This window comes from Oryctolagus cuniculus, chromosome 7 (assembly GCF_051225735.1).
Source record: "Oryctolagus cuniculus isolate XC-2025 breed Fujian yellow rabbit chromosome 7, ASM5122573v1, whole genome shotgun sequence".
NCBI lineage: Eukaryota > Metazoa > Chordata > Mammalia > Lagomorpha > Leporidae > Oryctolagus > Oryctolagus cuniculus.
The window spans coordinates 44,669,713-44,685,582 of record NC_142873.1 but is presented as its reverse complement, the minus strand read 5'-3'; the positions used below and the strand labels follow the sequence as shown (position 1 = coordinate 44,685,582).

General features: G+C 53.7%; 1 protein-coding gene across 1 annotated transcript; it reads left to right on the top strand.

The window, feature by feature from the left end:
• Positions 1–12,391: 12,391 nt before the first annotated feature.
• AQP10 (aquaporin 10) lies at positions 12,392–15,840 on the top strand. Its single transcript, XM_008264381.5, has 6 exons — positions 12,392–12,582; positions 12,913–13,039; positions 13,604–13,741; positions 13,845–13,963; positions 14,189–14,406; positions 14,831–15,840. The coding sequence occupies exons 1-6, from the start codon at positions 12,478–12,480 to the stop codon at positions 15,006–15,008; spliced, it is 885 nt and encodes a 294-aa protein (XP_008262603.1). The 5' UTR covers positions 12,392–12,477; the 3' UTR covers positions 15,009–15,840.
• Positions 15,841–15,870: the final 30 nt, after the last annotated feature.

The window sequence follows — 15,870 nt, the reverse complement described above, 5'->3', positions numbered from 1 at the left end:
AGGATCCAGGATTTCTACAGACTACTGTCTATCATGAGCAGTTTTCAACAAAAATATAAGACAAGCAAAGGGACATTAAACTATGACTCATATACGAGATTTTTAAAAAAGATTGTTTATTTGAGAGCCGGCGCCGCGGCTCACTAGGCTAATCCTCCGCCTAGCGGTGCCGGCACACCGGGTTCTAGTCCCGGTTGGGGCGCCGGATTCTGTCCGGTTGCCCCTCTTCCAAGCCAGCTCTCTGCTGTGGCCTGGGAGTGCAGTGGAGGATGGCCCAAGTGCCTGGGCCCTGCACCCACATGGGAGACCAGGAGAAGCACCTGGCTCCTGGCTTCGGATCAGCGCGTGGCAGCCATTGGAGGGTGAATCAACGGCAAAAGGAAGACCTTTCTCTCTGTCTCTCTCTCTTACTGTCCACTCTGCCTGTCAAAAAAAAAAAAAAAAGATTGTTTGTTTGAAAGAGTTACAGAAAGAAACAGAGAGAGAGGTCTTCCTTCCACTGGTTCACTCTCCAATTGGCCACAACAGTCGGAGCTGTACCAATCCGGAGCCAGGAGCTTCTTCCAGGTCTCCTATGTGGGTGCAGGGGCCCAAGCACTTGGGCCATCTGCTCTGCTTTCCCAGGCCATAGCAGAGAGCTGGATGGGAAATGGAGCAGCCAAGACAGGAACTGGCACCCATATGAGATGCCAGCCCTTCAGGAGGCGGCATTACCTGCACCACAATGCTGGCCTCTTTACGAACTTTTAAAATCTCACTGGGGCCAGTGCTGTGGCATAGCTGGTAAAGCCGGCACCGTAGGCTCCTGGCTTCAGTCTGGCCCAGCCTTGGCTGTTGCCGCCATTTGGGGAGTGAATCAGGGAATGGAAGATCTCTCTCTGTCTCTCACTTTCTATAACTCTTTAAATAAAATAAATAAATCTTTAAAAAGTCAGTAAAAAACTGAAGCTGAGTCATCCAGTTGTCGAATTTAGCAAAGATTTCAAAGCAGGTACAGGGTGCAGGGGCCCAGGGACATGGGTCATTCTCTGCTGCTTTCTCAGGTACATTAGTGGGGAGCTGGATGGGAAGTGGAGCAGCTGGGACTTGAACTGGTGCCCATAAGGGATGCCCACAAGTGGGTTCACCCGCTACGTCACAGTGCCAGTCCCTCTTGCTCTCTTTTTTACTCTCTTTCCCTCTCTGTCACTCTGCCTTAGAAATAAATAAATAACTCTTAAAAAAAAAAAAAAAAAAAAAGGAGGTCTTTTAGGCAGAAAGGAAGTGACACCAGATAGTAACTGGAATCTACAAGAGGTATGAAAGCCCTGGAAATAGTATGCGGCAAGTCTGGAAAACCTGGATGCTGTGTCTGGGTGTCTTCTCTCAGTTTCCTTAAAAATGCCATGATTGTTAAGGCAGTAATTACAGCGCTGTGTTGTTGAGTTTTTAACACGTATAAATGTAACATATTTTGCAAAGAGGTAATATATTTCCCAAAATTGGCATAAAGGAGGGGAGAGAAATGGAGATATATTGAAGCAACGTTGGTCCAGGATTGAGAAGGAGGATCCAGGGAAGATAAAAGACACCACACACACACACACACACACAAACACACACACACACGACAGCAAAGTGACAGACAAATGCAAACATCAATAATTACATTAAATGTGAACAGACTACACTCCAAAGTCTTCGGACCAAGATTGTCAGGATAAAAAAACAAGAGCCTAAAAATGAAAAGGAAAGAAACCAGTGATGCAGGAGGGAGGAAGGCAGGCTGGGAGCATCATGATGGGTTTAGAATTGTGTATATGAAACACAAGAAATCTGTAAATATAAATAGAAATTTTGAAAATTTTAAAAATTAAGAAAAAAAATTGTAAAGCAAGATCCAATCATATGCCATCCACAAGATATGTGTTCCACATCCAAAGATATGCACAGGGTGAAAGTCAAAGAAAGGCCACACAGACAGCGACCACAGCCTGTCTCCCAGAGAGGACAGAGGGGAGTGAGGCGGGAGGCAAGAAATATCACTTGAGGCCGGCGCCGCGGCTCACTAGGCTAATCCTCCGCCTAGCGGCGCCGGCACACCAGGTTCTAGTTCCGGTCAGGGCACCGGATTCTGTCCCGGTTGCCCCTCTTCCAGGCCAGCTCTCTGCTGTGGCCAGGGAGTGCAGTGGAGGATGGCCCAGGTGCTTGGGCCCTGCACCCCATGGGAGACCAGGAAAAGCACCTGGCTCCTGGCTCCTGCCATCGGATCAGCGCGGTGCGCCGGCCGCAGCCGGCCGCGGCGGCCATTGGAGGGTGAACCAACGGCAAAGGAAGACCTTTCTCTCTGTCTCTCTCTCTCACTGTCCACTCTGCCTGTCAAAAAAAAAAAAAAAGAAAAAAAAAGAAATATCACTCGAGACGAAGAGAGATATTTCATAACGATCAAAGGGCCAATACATCAGGAAGACAGAGAAATGATAAATGTTTACGTACCCACGTGAGGCACACTTGAGTTGCAAGGAGAAGTAGCCCACTGAACAGTTACAGGTAGGAGTCTTCCTGCCCCTCCCTCAGAACTGCTAGAACAAGTGGAAGGATCTGGATAACACTGTCAACCAACCTGACCTAGCCGACATGGAAACAGCCAAAAAGAGCAGTGAACAGTATGTTCAGGTTCACCTGGGAAATTATCAAAGTCCAAAAAATAATTCTCAATAAGTTTGAAAGCAAGGGGCGGATATCATGACTCAGCAGGTCAAATGGTGGCTTGGGACACGGCATCCCATTTCACTGTCACTTGGAGTCCAAGCTATGCCACTTCTTTTTGTTTATTTTTTATTTGATTTTTTTTTTTTTTTTTTTTTTTTGGTCAGGCAGAGTTAGACAGTGAGAGAGAGAGAGAGAGACAGAGACAGAGAAAAAGGTCTTCCTTTTTCTGTTGGTTCACCTCCCAAGTGGCTGCTATGGCTGGTGCGCCGCGCCCATCCGAAGCCAGGAGCCAGGTGCTTCCTCCTGGTCTCCCATGTGGGTGCAGGGCCCAAGCACTTGGGCCATCCTCCACTGCCTTCCTGGGCCACAGCAGAGAGCTACACTGGAAGAGGAGCAATGGGGACAGAATCCAGCACCCCGACCGGGACTAGAACCCGGGGTGCCATTGCCGCAGGCAGAGGATTAGCCTAGTGAGCTGCGGCGCCAGCCTATGCCACTTCTTAACCACCTTCCCGATGACACATCGTGGTTCAAGCGCTTGGGCCTCTGCCACCCATTCAGGAGGCCAGGCTGGAGTTCTTGCCTCCTGGCTTCAGCCTGGCCCAGCCCTGGCTGTTGCAGCCATTTGGGGAGTGAAACAAATGGATGTAAGATCTTTAGCTTTCTTCCCCCCCCCCCCTCTCTCTCTAACTCTACCTTTCATATAAATAAATGAAATATTTTTAAAAATGCTTGGGATGGGGGCTGGCGCTATGGATTTAGTGCCAGCATCACATATAGGCGCTGGTTTGAGTCCTGGCTGCTCTAATTTGATCCAACCCTCTGCTATGGCCTGGGAAAGCAGTAGAAGATGGCCCAAGTGCTAGGCCCTCTGTACCCATGTGAGAGACCTGGAAGAAACTCCTAGCTCCTGGCTTCGGATTAGTGCAGCTCCAGCTGTTGTGGCCAATTGGGAAATAAACCAGACCAGCGATGGAGGACCTCTATCTCTCTCTCTCTCTCTCTCTATCTGTGTGTGTGTGTGTGTGTGTGTGTGTAACTCTGACTTTCAAATAAATAAATAAATCTTTTAAAAAAATACGTGGGATGGGAGCCGGCGCAGTGATGTGTTGGTTAAAGCTGCCGTCTGCAGTGCCAGCATCCCATTCAGGCGCCGCTTCGACTCCCAGCTGCTCCACTTCCCATCCAGCTACTGGCTAATGTACCTGGGAAAGCATCAGAGGATGGCCCAAGACCTTGGGCTTCTGCACCCATGTGAGAGACCCAGAAGAAGCTCCTGGCTCCTGGCTTTGGATTGGTGCAGTCCCTGCCGTTTCGGCCATCTGGGGAGTGAACCAGAGGATGGAAGACCTCTCTCTCTCTGTAATTCTGTCATTCAAATAAATCCTTTTATACATAAATAAGTAAATAAATCTTTTAAAAATGCATGGGAGAGGGGTCAGCACTGTGGCGCAGCGGGTTAAAGCCTGGGCTTGCAGTGCCGGCATCCCATATGGACACCGGTTCACATCCCGGCAGTTCCACTTCCGATCCAGCTCTCTGCTGTGGCCTGGAAAAGCAGTAGAAGATGGTCCAAGTTCTTGGGCCCCTGCACTCAAGTGGGAGACCCAGAAGAAGCTCCTGGCTCCTGGCTTTGGATCAGCGCAGCTCTGGCTGTTGCGGCAAAATGGGGAGTGAACCATCGGATAGAAGACCTCTCTCTCTCTCTCTCTGTAACTCTGACTTTTGAATAAATAAATAAATCTTAAAAAAAAATAGGTCTCTTTAAAAAAAGAGAGAGAGAGAAAATGGAAAACCCAAATAGACATATCTGTATCTGTATATCAAGTAAAAAAAAATTAGAATTTAAAATCTTTTCCTGAAGAAAAGCTGGGCCCAGATGTTTTACTGGTGTCTTATATCAGAACTGGAGGTAGAAGTGAGATGCTATCTTTGGGAAATGGAGAAAGAGGAATATGTCCCAGCTGATGCTGTGACACGGCCAGAGAATGAGGCCACGTGAGAGCGCCAGAGCACTATGCACACAGGTGCAGATTTTTCCAACAAAATATTGGCAAACAGAACCTAGTAACACATTAACCAAATTATTCACTGTGACCACAAGTGGGGCTTCTCCCAGCAGTGGTTATGGTTGGTTTAGCACACAACTGATGTGATGTCATGTTCGTACAAAAAAGACAAAATCCGCATGACCGTCTGGCTAAAGACAGAAAAAATACCGGACAAATCCAACAGCTGGGTGGGAGAGAAACCAAGGGAGGCCGGCCTGGTGGCACAGCCTCAATGCCAGTGTCTGAGCTGACCTCGTTCTCCGTTGCCTGCTTCCATCCAGCCCCCTGCTAATGCGCCTGGGAAAGTGGTGGATAGTGACCCAAATACCTGGGCCCCTGCCTCCCACATGGGAGACCCAGATGGAGTACCTGGCTTCAGTCTGGCCCTTCCCCAGCCCTTGTGGCCATGTGGGAAGTGAACCAGCAGATGGAAGATGTCTCTCTGTCTCTCCCACTGTCATTCTGCCTTTGAAATTGTCGCTCCCCCTCTTCGTGGAGGAACGACACTAAACCCTGCCTGGGCTTCATATCCGAGTCACGGCACCATTATGTCGCTCCCCCTCTTCGTGGAGGAGCAACACTAAACCCTGCACTGTTCTTTCGTCTGCTCGGCCCTCCCCGGGTTTGCTGCTGGTTCTTCCCGGGTTGGCTGCTATCCCTTCCACCTCCGTGGAAGGGCAGTTCCCCCTGGCCGCATTCCCCACTTCCGCAGGGGAGCGGCACACTGCCGGCCGGCTCTCTCGGGGGCTGCACAGGTGTTCCTCCAGCTAGATGTTCCCCTTAGATGTTCCTGGTGAATGCCGTCTCTCTCCTCCTTTATAGTCCTCCTCCGCCAATCCCAACTCGGCTGCCCACACGCCGAGCACGCTGCTCTCCTCCAATCAGAAGCAAGTCCTACAGTTTATTAGCTGAACTGGAGGCAGCTGTGTAGAAGCTGTTTTCTTCTCTCCCAGCACCATATTGTGGGAGAGCAGATGCATAGAATAAGTCTTAATTCCAGTAACTTAGTCTAGTCCGAGTTGCTCCCCACAGAAATGAGTAAATGAATAAATCTTTTTTTTTTTTTAAATAGATGTAGGTGGTGGCTTTAACCATTACGCCACAGCACCAGCCCCAATAAATCTTTTTTAAAACCTCAATAGGGGCCAGCGCCGCGGCTCACTAGACTAATCCTCCGCCTGTGGTGCTGGCACCCCAGGTTCTAGTCCCGGTCAGGGTGCCGGATTCTGTCCCGGTTGCCCCTCTTCCAGTCCAGCTCTCTGCTGTGGCCCAGGAGTGCAGTGGAGGATGGCCCAGATCCTTGGGCCCTGCACCCGCATGGGAGACCAGGAGAAGCGCCTGGCTCCTGGCTTCAGATCATCGCGGTGCACTGGCCACAGCGCGCCGGCCTCAGCGGCCATTGGAGGGTGAACCAATTGTAAAAGGAAGACCTTTCTCTCTGTCTCTCTCTCTCACTGTCCACTCTGCCTGTAAAAACAAACAAACAAACAAACAAACACAACTCAGTAAGGCCAGTGCTGTGGTACACTGGGTTAATGCCCTGGCCTGAAGCACCGGCATCCCATATGGGCACCAGTTCGAGACCCGGCTGCTCCTTTTCTGATCCAGCTCTCTGCTATGGCCTGGAAAAGCAGTAGAAGATGGCTCAAGTCCTTGGGCCCCTGCACCTACATGGGAGACCCGGAAGAAGCTCCTGGCTCCTGGCTTCAGATCGGTGCAGCTCCAGCCATTGCAGCCAATGGGGAGTGAACCATCAGATGGAATCTCTCTCTCTCTCTCTCTCTGCCTCTCCTCTCTCTCTGTGTAACTCTGACTTTCAAAAAAATAAATAAATCTTTAAAACCTCAATAAAACCTCAGCCTGGTGAAGGGTGTCTACAAAAAGCCACTGTTGGCCGGTGCCACGGCTCACTTGGCTAATCCTCCGCCTGTGGTACCGGCACACCAGGTTCTAGTCCCGGTCGGGGTGCCAGATTCTGTCCCAGTTGCTCCTCTTCCAGGCCAGCTCTCTGCTGTGGCCCAGGAGTGCAGTGGAGGATGGCCCAAGTGCTTGGGCCCTGCACCCACATGGGAGACCAGGATGTAGCACCTGGCTCCTGGCTTCAGATCGGCACAGTGTGATGGCCATGGCTGCCATTTGGGGTGGGAGGTGAACCAATGGAAGGAAGACCTTTCTCTCTGTCTCTCTCTCTCTCACTAACTCTGCCTGTCAAAAAAAAAAAAAAAAAAAAAAAAAAAAAAGCCACAGTTAATGTCATCTTCAGTGTTGTCAGATGGGAGTTCCTCCAGCAAGGTTAGGACAAAGCAAGAACATCTGCATTTCCCACTTCCATTCGGCACTGGCTGGGGTAAGAGAGACAAGGAAAGGGGTAAGGAACGAGAGAGGAGACACGGACTGGGAGGGGAAAGTAAGATGCCTTTATTTATCAGCACATGACCCTATACTTGGGTAATTATAAGCGGGTGTTCACCTTTGTGTGCATCTAATAGGACATTCCAGGGGCACGGGGGCGGGCGCAGAACACGTCCCGTGTGTGCTGGAGGTGTTCAGCAGAGCTGGCCTCTGATGAGTAAGCGGAAGACGCTCCCCTGCCCTCACCCCTGGCCAGAAACTGTGCAACAGCTGTCTCACAGGCCTGACCCCACGAACGTGCAACAGGCAATACTGAGACTGTTGAAGAACTCCGCTGTGGCAACGGAAGCATGTGGTGTAAGGACGCTAAGCATATATCGCTCTAGAAACTGAAAGTGAAAGTAACCTTTTTCCTTCTCTTTTGTCTTTTAAAATGTTTGCATTGCATTTATTTTTTAGTTATTTGAAAGGGAGAGAGACAGAGAGAGATCTTTCACCTGCTGATTCACTCCCCAGATGCTGGGGGCTGGACCAGGCCAAAGCTGGGAACCAGGAACTCTATCAGGTCTCCCATGTGGGTGGCAGGGACGCACCTACTGGAACCATCCTCTGCTGCCTCCCAGGGTGCACATCAGCAGGGAGCTGGATCAGAAGAAGTACAGGTTGGGGCTGGTGCTGTGGAGTAGTGGGTAAAGCCACCGCCTGTAGTGTCAGCTTCCCATATGGGCGCTGGTTCAAGACCCGGCTGCTTTACTTCTAATCCAGCTCTCTGCTGTGGCCTGGGAAAGCAGTAAAAGATGGCCCAAGTCCTTGGGCCCTTGCACCATGTGGGAAACCCGGAAGAAGCTCCTTACTCTTGGCTTCAGATTGGCCTAGCTCCGGCCATTGTGGCCAATTGGGGAGTGAACCCGCAGATGGAAGACCTCTCTCTGCCTCTCTCTCTCTCTCTCTTTCTCTAACTCTGACTTAAAAAAGAAGAGTAGGCACTTGGTTATGGAATGTGGTGAGAGGAAGACAGAGTGGGAGAGGGAGGGGGAGGGGAAATGAGAGAGGGAGAGGGGAGGAGAGGGAGGAGAGAGGGGAGGAGATGAGGAGAGGGTAAGAGATGGAGGACATGGTCGCTTCTGGTAATCTCCAGCCTGGAACACTGGGAGGGTGGCTGGTGGTTGGCAGCCCTGGACACAGATGCTGGTCACACATTTTGTGCAGGTTGGTTGGGGTTGATCTTGGGAGATGCACCTTCAAAGAACTGAAGAGGGCAGCATTGCGCAGAAGTGGCTGACACAGGGTGTGGGTCCAGCGGAAGCCTCAGTAGTTCTGGAATTGAGGCAATTCTTCAGACTGTCAAAACTAAGTCAAAAGCGCCAGGACTTCGAGTGTCCCTGCACCAGCCAATCCCTGGCCGCCGGAAATCCACTGGGAAAGCTCCAGACAACTTTTTTTTTTTTTTTAAGATTTATTTATTTGAAAGTCAGAGTTACAGAGAGAGAGAGAGAGAGGTCTTTCATCCACTGGGTCACTCCCCAGATGGCTGCAATGACCGGAGCTGCACTGATCCAAAGCCAGGAGCCAGGAACTTCTTCTGGGTCTCCCACGTGGATGCAAGCACTTGGGCCGTCTTCCACTGATCCAGCAGAGAGCTGGATCAGCCGGACCTCGAACCAGTGCCCATATGGGATGCTGGCACTGAAGGCAGAGACTTTGCTATGCCACAGCGCTGGCCCCCAGACATTTCTTTATGGACAAAGGTAATTTCCAGTGAGGGAAGCAGCTGTGTGGAGCAGCAGCTAACATTCCCAGGACTGGGGGTGGGCTCCCCACCCTGGCCGGGGGTCGGGGGAACACTGCCCTGTCCACCGCAGTTCCCCACTTGCACTGCTCTTGTTCTATTCAGATCCAAATCTAAAAAAAAAAAAAAAAAAAACCAAACAAACCTCATTTTTATTTGAAAGGCAAAGTTACAGAAAAAGAGAGCAAGAGAGACACACAGAGAGACTGCTCCATCTGCTGGTTCACTCCCCAAATAGCCGCGATGGCGGGGACTTGGCCAGGTGGAACCCAGAAGCCTGGAGTTTCCTCCATGCCTCCCACAGGGGTGCAGGAGCACAAGCACTTGGGCCATCCTCGGCTGCTTTCCCAGGCCACAGCAGAGAGCTGCATTGGAAGTGGAGCAGCCTCATGGGATGGCAGTGTTGCGTTAGCAGCTTAACCCACTGTGCCACAACGCTGGCCCTCAGATCTGGATTTCTTATGGTCAGTTTGCCTTGTTGGGAAAAGCTTCTACATGATTCTAGTTGGTTTTCTTTTTTTGGAGGGAACTTCAAGAGAAGGGTTAATAGGCAAGTCAGTAGCCTTTACTGCTATGATGGTTTTTTTTTTTTAAATTTAAAAAGCATTCCAAAAATTAAAAAAATTAAATAACAACAACAAAGAACACGTATTGTGTAACTGCTGAACTTCTCAAGATGGCCTGGATGGCGCACCAGCCGCCCCCTGCGGCTCGGGTGTTGCTCCTTTACAGAACACACGCCTGAACGTGCGGGGTGCAAGCCTCAGGAGCCTCCTCCGTCCAGTCTCACCACTGTGTTTCGGCTCTCAGCCTGCTGCTCCGCAGGGCTGCCATGTTTGCCAGTGGTCGCTTCCGGCTCCTGCAGAGGCAGCACAAACCGGTGAGTCTCACGGCGACGCTTTCCAGTCGGTGACGTTCCTTCGTCGTCTCCCTCCTGCGGTGGCGACCAAACAGAACCCTACAAGGGCTCTCAAGGTCTGGAAGAGTCTCATCACCCTCCGCTGTACCACCGATTATAGATTTTCCTTGCCTGTGGCCAGCACCCGGCCAGGGCCAGGCAGGCAGGAGCGGGACGACCCGCACCTTCTCCCACGAGTGCAGGCGTGCCTCCACGCCGTCCTTAGCCCGAGGTCTCTGCTGTGAACACAGCATGGGAACGCCAGGAGAACCCACCGGGAACGACCCGAATGCCAAGCGGTTCCTCCTGTGGCCCGGCGCAGCCAGCTGGGCGAGTCCTTTCCTTGCGGGCTTCGCTCTCGCTCAAGGAAAGACAGGGAGGTTCAACTGGGACGCTTGGCTGTGAGCCCCCAGGGGAAACAACCACAGCTCTGCTTTCCAGGATCTGGAGGCCCTCCAGATCGAATTCCCTGAGGTGTTCATTGTGTGTGAAGGTTGAATTTCTAGCCCAGAACCATGCCGTTAATTCTCAGCATCACGGGGTGGCCACTGACGGGGCTGGGCGCTTGCTCTGGAGCGCCCCCTAGGGTACTGTCTTAGAGCTGGCCCCTCGGCTGCCTCTTGTTTTGTTTTTTCCTCCAGAAGAATCTTACATGCATTTTTTTAAAAAAAATTTATTTGTTTATTTTTTTGAAAGGCAGAGTTACAGAGAGGCAGAGGCAAAGAGAGCTCTTCCATCCACTGCTGCACTCTCCAGATGGCCACAATGGCCAGGGCTGCACAGATCTGAAGCCAGGAGCTAGGAGCTTCTTCCAGGTCTTCCGGGTGCAGGGGCCTAAGCACTTGGGTCATCTTCTACTGCTTTCCCAGGCCACAGCAGAGAGCTGGATGGGAAGTGGAGCAGCTGGGACTCGAACCAGCACACATATGGGACACCAGCAGTGCAGGCTGGGGCTTTGCCACAGCGCTGGCCGCGGTTCTATCAAGTTGGTGGCCTTTGAGTGGAGCCGTGTAAGACTGGTGGGGCCCTGGCCATGTGCGGTTGCTGCAATGTCCCATCCCTTGCTGGAAAGAATGTAAGGGTGAGGACTGAATACTCCAGAAACCTATGGAGAGTGGTGCTAGCTGGGTGCTCCCAGGGCAGGAAAGGCAAGTCCTCAGTAGCCATGGGCTCCACATCCATGGGTTCAACCCACTGTGGACCCAAACATTCAAGAAAAAAGTTGCAGGGGCCGGCGCTGTAGCATAGCAGGAAAAGCCGCAGCCTGCAGCACTGCCATCCTATATTGCTGCCGGTTCGAGTCCCAGCTGCTCCACTTGTGATCCAGCGCTCTTCTATGGCCTGGGAAAGCAGTAGAAGATGGCCCAAGTCCTTGGGCCCCTGCACCTGCATGGGAGACCTGGAAGAAGCACCTGGCTCCTGACTTCGGATGGGTGCCAACTCTGACTTTCAAATAAATAAATAAATCTTTAAAAAAATGGGGGGCTGGTTTTGTGGCTTAGTGCGTAAAGCTGCTGTCTGCAGTGCCAGCATCCCATATGGATGCTGGTTCGAGTCCTGGCTGCTCCACTTCCAATCCAGCTCCCTGGCAAGGTACCTGGGAAAGCAGCAGAAGGTGGCTTGGGCCCCTGCACCTGTGTGGGAGATCCAGAAGAAACTCCTGGCTCCTGGCTTCACCTGGCCCAGCCCTGGCTGTTGGGGCCATTTGGGGAGGGAACCAGTGGATGGGTGCTTGCTATCTCTCTCTCCCTCCCTCTCTCTCTGTAACTCTTTCAAATAAGGAAATAAATCTTTTTAAAAATGTGTGTGTCGTCGGTTTGCACCTACTAGAACACGAACACAAGCTCTAGGAGGGCAGAGCCTATGTTTTGTTAATCACTGCTGTTCTCCTTTCCTTGCTGAATGACCCTGATTGCATGGAGGCTTGCAACAAGCAGTAGGATGTGGCCATGTGCACCATGGGGTAAAGGTGGTGCGCATCCAGAGAAGGGAAGGTGGGGCTGAGTGCGAGTGTGAAGTCCCCAGCTCAAGCCATGGCAGGAGACACGAAGACAGCATTCTCTCACCAAGACAAGACTGCATGAAGGAAGTGCAAGCATTTAATTGTGTGGGTTCCACTCCCACAGTCTGTGGTCTCCAGGCCAGTCTCTCTGGAAGTTTACTGAGCTCTCCAAGCCTCCAAATGCTTTGGAAAAAGGCTTCCCGTGGCAGACAAGAGGCTCTGTGGAATACCCAATGGACTGTGAGAAAACAGCATTTGAACTCACTCGGCCATTAATTGTGTGATCCTGGTGGGGGAGGGGGAGCGTAAGGCTCAGTATCCTTATCTTGAGACTGGGACTTCGAGAACTAATGTTATCTGAAGCAGGTACTTCCCTCCACCTGTGGCATGGGTGGATGCCAGCCCCTGGCCGGCAAGTGGACGAGGGACAGAAGACGTAGAGCAAACTCCAGGCTCTGGCTGCACACATAGCATGCCCACGTACGCCCGCCCTCCCCTGTAGCCCTTGCACGTGCACAAAAGGCTATGTTCTCCAGCCCACACACGTGTGTGGACATTAGCTGCAGTTCGGGAGCCGAGCTAATTGGTTTTAAAGTCTCTTTCTTATCTTTCCCCTGGTAGGCAGTAGCTGGGCAAGTAGCAGTGTGGCTCTGCAGACAGAGGGAGCAGTCGCTGCGACACGGCTGTCCCCACCATGGCCTTCAGTCAGCTCCAGGCAGAAGTCAGGGACCACCTGCGGATCCACAACCTCCTGGCCCGACAGTGCCTGGCAGAGTTCCTGGGTGTGTTTGTGCTCCTGGTATGCAGGGGCGTGGGGGGAGGTGGACAGAGGTTTCTGGATCCTGCTGGTCTCCTGCCAGCCTCTGTTTTCCATCTTTCACCCACTTCCCTGTCCTCTTCCTCCTCATCTCTCCCCCTTCCTCTCCTACTTCCTCTCCCTCTCTCTCTTTCATTCCAGTCCCTTCTCCTTTCTCACTTTCCTCCCCTTTCTCCTTCCTCTTCCACTTCTTCCATTTCTGTTTCCTTTCCTCTTTTGCTTGTCTCTGTTCCCGCCTCTTGGCTGTTCCCTGAGCCGTCCCCGTCTCCCTCTCCTGGGTCCCGTGTTCCTCCTCTCTCCTTTCCCCCACAGCTCATCACCCAGGGCAGCGTGGCCCAGGCTGTGACCAGTGAAGAAAGCAAAGGCAACTTCTTCACCATGTTCCTGGGGGGCGCTCTGGCCGTGACCGTCGCCATCTACGTGGGCGGCAACGTCTCAGGTGAGGAGGGTGGTGCGTGGTCATCGGGGAGGGCAGCGAGTGTACGTGAGCGTGGGAGTCTGGTGGCGGTGGTCACAAGGCACATCCCTTGGTGACTCACGGACATTATCTCCCTAAGCTTTGCCAGTGCCCTCCCTGGACTGAGATACGCCTTTGCCCTCACCCAGCCCCTCCCCTTTCTGTATCTCTCCAATCCCCTTCCTCACACTGATCCCAGGCTCGCTTGGGAGGAATCTAAGGCAGGGCATTGAAGTTAAGTGCTATCCTTGTGTGCCCCTGCAGCCCTCTGGGGCTCCTGTCTGCCCAGGACCTCACCTGCTCCTTCCCCATCACTCGGGGCATCAGCCTGTCTGGCTGGAGCCTGAGACCCGGCGTACTGCAGCGGGAAGGAGCAGACAGGCCCAGGCGCACTGTGCGACCCCGCTGAGTCACCTACACTCCTGCGCCTCAACCTCCGAAGCTCTACGATGGAAATAACATTGTGTGCCTTGAGTGTTGTGGGAAGCAGCAGCGGCATGGCAGCGCCACTTAATGGACGCTGGTTTTCTTTCTTGTTCCTTCAAGGGGCCCACCTGAATCCGGCCTTCTCCCTGTCCATGTGCCTCCTGGGACGCTTCCCCTGGGCCAAGCTCCCCATTTATATCTTTGTGCAGCTGCTGTCTGCTTTCTGTGCCTCGGGAGTTACCTACTCCGTCTACTACGGTAACAGAGGGGGCAGGGGCGGGGCACCTGTGTGTGGGCGGGGGTGCCTCGGGAGGGTTTGGGTGAGCAAAGGTGGAAGCCTGGCTGTTCGTCTTCCCTGAAGATGCCCTGCAGAACTATACAGGTGGGAACCTCACAGTGACTGGTCCCAGGGAGACGGCCTCCATCTTCACCACCTATCCTGCCTCTTATCTGTCCCTGAGCAACGGCTTCTGGGACCAGGTGGGTGTGAGGCAGAGACCTTTGGGATCCCAGGCTACTACCGTCTAGGGGAGACCTTTGTCCTGTCCCTTGGGACCCCAGCCTACTGTCCAGGCTCTGGGTGGGATGTGGGGTGACAGTTGTCTTGGCACCTGCCCCGCTCCCCCTCCTCCCACCCCCAGTCCCAGCTGCCTAGGTTGGATGAAGCCGGATGACATAGATCCCTTTACTTCCATCAACTCCAAGGTTCTGGGCACCAGCGTTCTGATTGTGGGGCTCTTGGCCATCCTGGACAGACGGAACAAGGGCGTGCCTGCCGGTCTCGAGCCAGTGGTAGTGGGGCTTCTGATCCTGAGCATTGGCTTATCCTTGGGTGCCAACTGTGGGTACCCACTCAACCCTGCACGGGACCTGGGCCCACGGCTCTTCACCTATGTGGCTGGCTGGGGCCCTGAAGTATTCAGGTGAGAGAAGCAGCTCCTGGTGCTGTGCTCCACTGCCCTCCCTCTGCTAATGGCTCTGGCCCTGGTGCCCAGCTCTCTCCTCTTAGCACAGTATCCCTTCTGCAAGCCCACACCCCTCTTTAGAGACCCCTTTCTGCCCTTTGCAACAGAATGCTAAGATCCAGAGGTTGTGTTCTTGGGCCCGTCATATTATCTTTCGGGGCACTAGTGACGTCATCAGCAAATTGCGTATAGTCAAGAACTCCCTATGGCGAGAGGCTGGACCAAGCCCTCCTGGGGTTCCCTCCCTAAGTGCTATGCTTTAGTGTTAAGAGATTCTCTTCCCGGTGTCCCTCCCCCAGAACTACCACTGCTAGTTGCTGTCCTTGGGGAGAGGGGCTAAGGGAGCCACCCCTTATATCTCCCTTTTGTCTTTTGCTGGCAGTGCTGGCAACGGCTGGTGGTGGGTGCCCGTGGTGGCCCCTATGGTGGGGGCCGTCCTCGGCACGGCTGTGTACCACTTGCTGGTGTCTCTGCACCACCCGGAGGACTCAGAGCCAGCCCAGGAGGCGAAGCCTGCCCTACAGACTCACTCGGTCCAGACGCTGGAGTGTAAGCTGTGACCATGACAGCCCTCGCCTACCTGGAAGGCCACTGGGGACAGCCACCCAACTTGCCTGCCAGCCACACGGCCACTCTTCTTTATGCCAGATTCTCTGTGTACCCATCCGGGCAGCCCTTCCTCCTCAACCGGGAAAGATGCCAGACACGGGCGGACTGCAGGCAGACGAGGGTCAGGAACTCACGCCCCTCACCCCTGGCCCCACGAAGGGTATTCTGACCCTCAGGGCCTCTAGGAACGCAGGAGCGCCCAGCAGCCGCCAGGGGGCGCGCGCCCGGGGTGCCAGCCTGGGGGACCCCACGGGGCGCCAGGGCCCGATCACCTAGCGCGGGCCCGAACCCTGGGCACTTCCCTCCAAAGCCTGGGCCCGACTGCACCTCCCAGCTCTCGGAACCTCGGCGCCGCCCGCCGTCACCCTCACGGGGGCGCCTCCCTTACGCTGGGCCGCCCGCAAAGGTAGCCGAGGGTGAGGCACTGCCTCCACCCAAGGGGCGTGGTGCGGGCCGAGCACAGCCCTCGAGCCCTCGAGCCCTCGGAGACGGGCAGAGAAACTGAGGCACAACTCGACAGCTGGACAATCGGGGCCGTGTCGTTCAGGGAGGGGGTGCAGTCCAGTGAGGCGATCCAGGGCGAGGAGAGAAGGCGAAGGGAGTGGGCGGTGGCCCCTAGGGGCGTGATTCCGGGAGCGAGGGGAAACCGGCGTGGAGGAAAAGCCTCGTCGTTCACCGCGTCCCCAGCCCTCACGCCCCCCCTCCCGGGAACGTGCTTTCCGCAGGGAAGGCGGCGTTCTCCCAGTCCCTTCCCTCCGAATTAAACAGAACACCTCGGCGCTACCTGGCCTCGAGAATCGTTTGTTTCAGCCG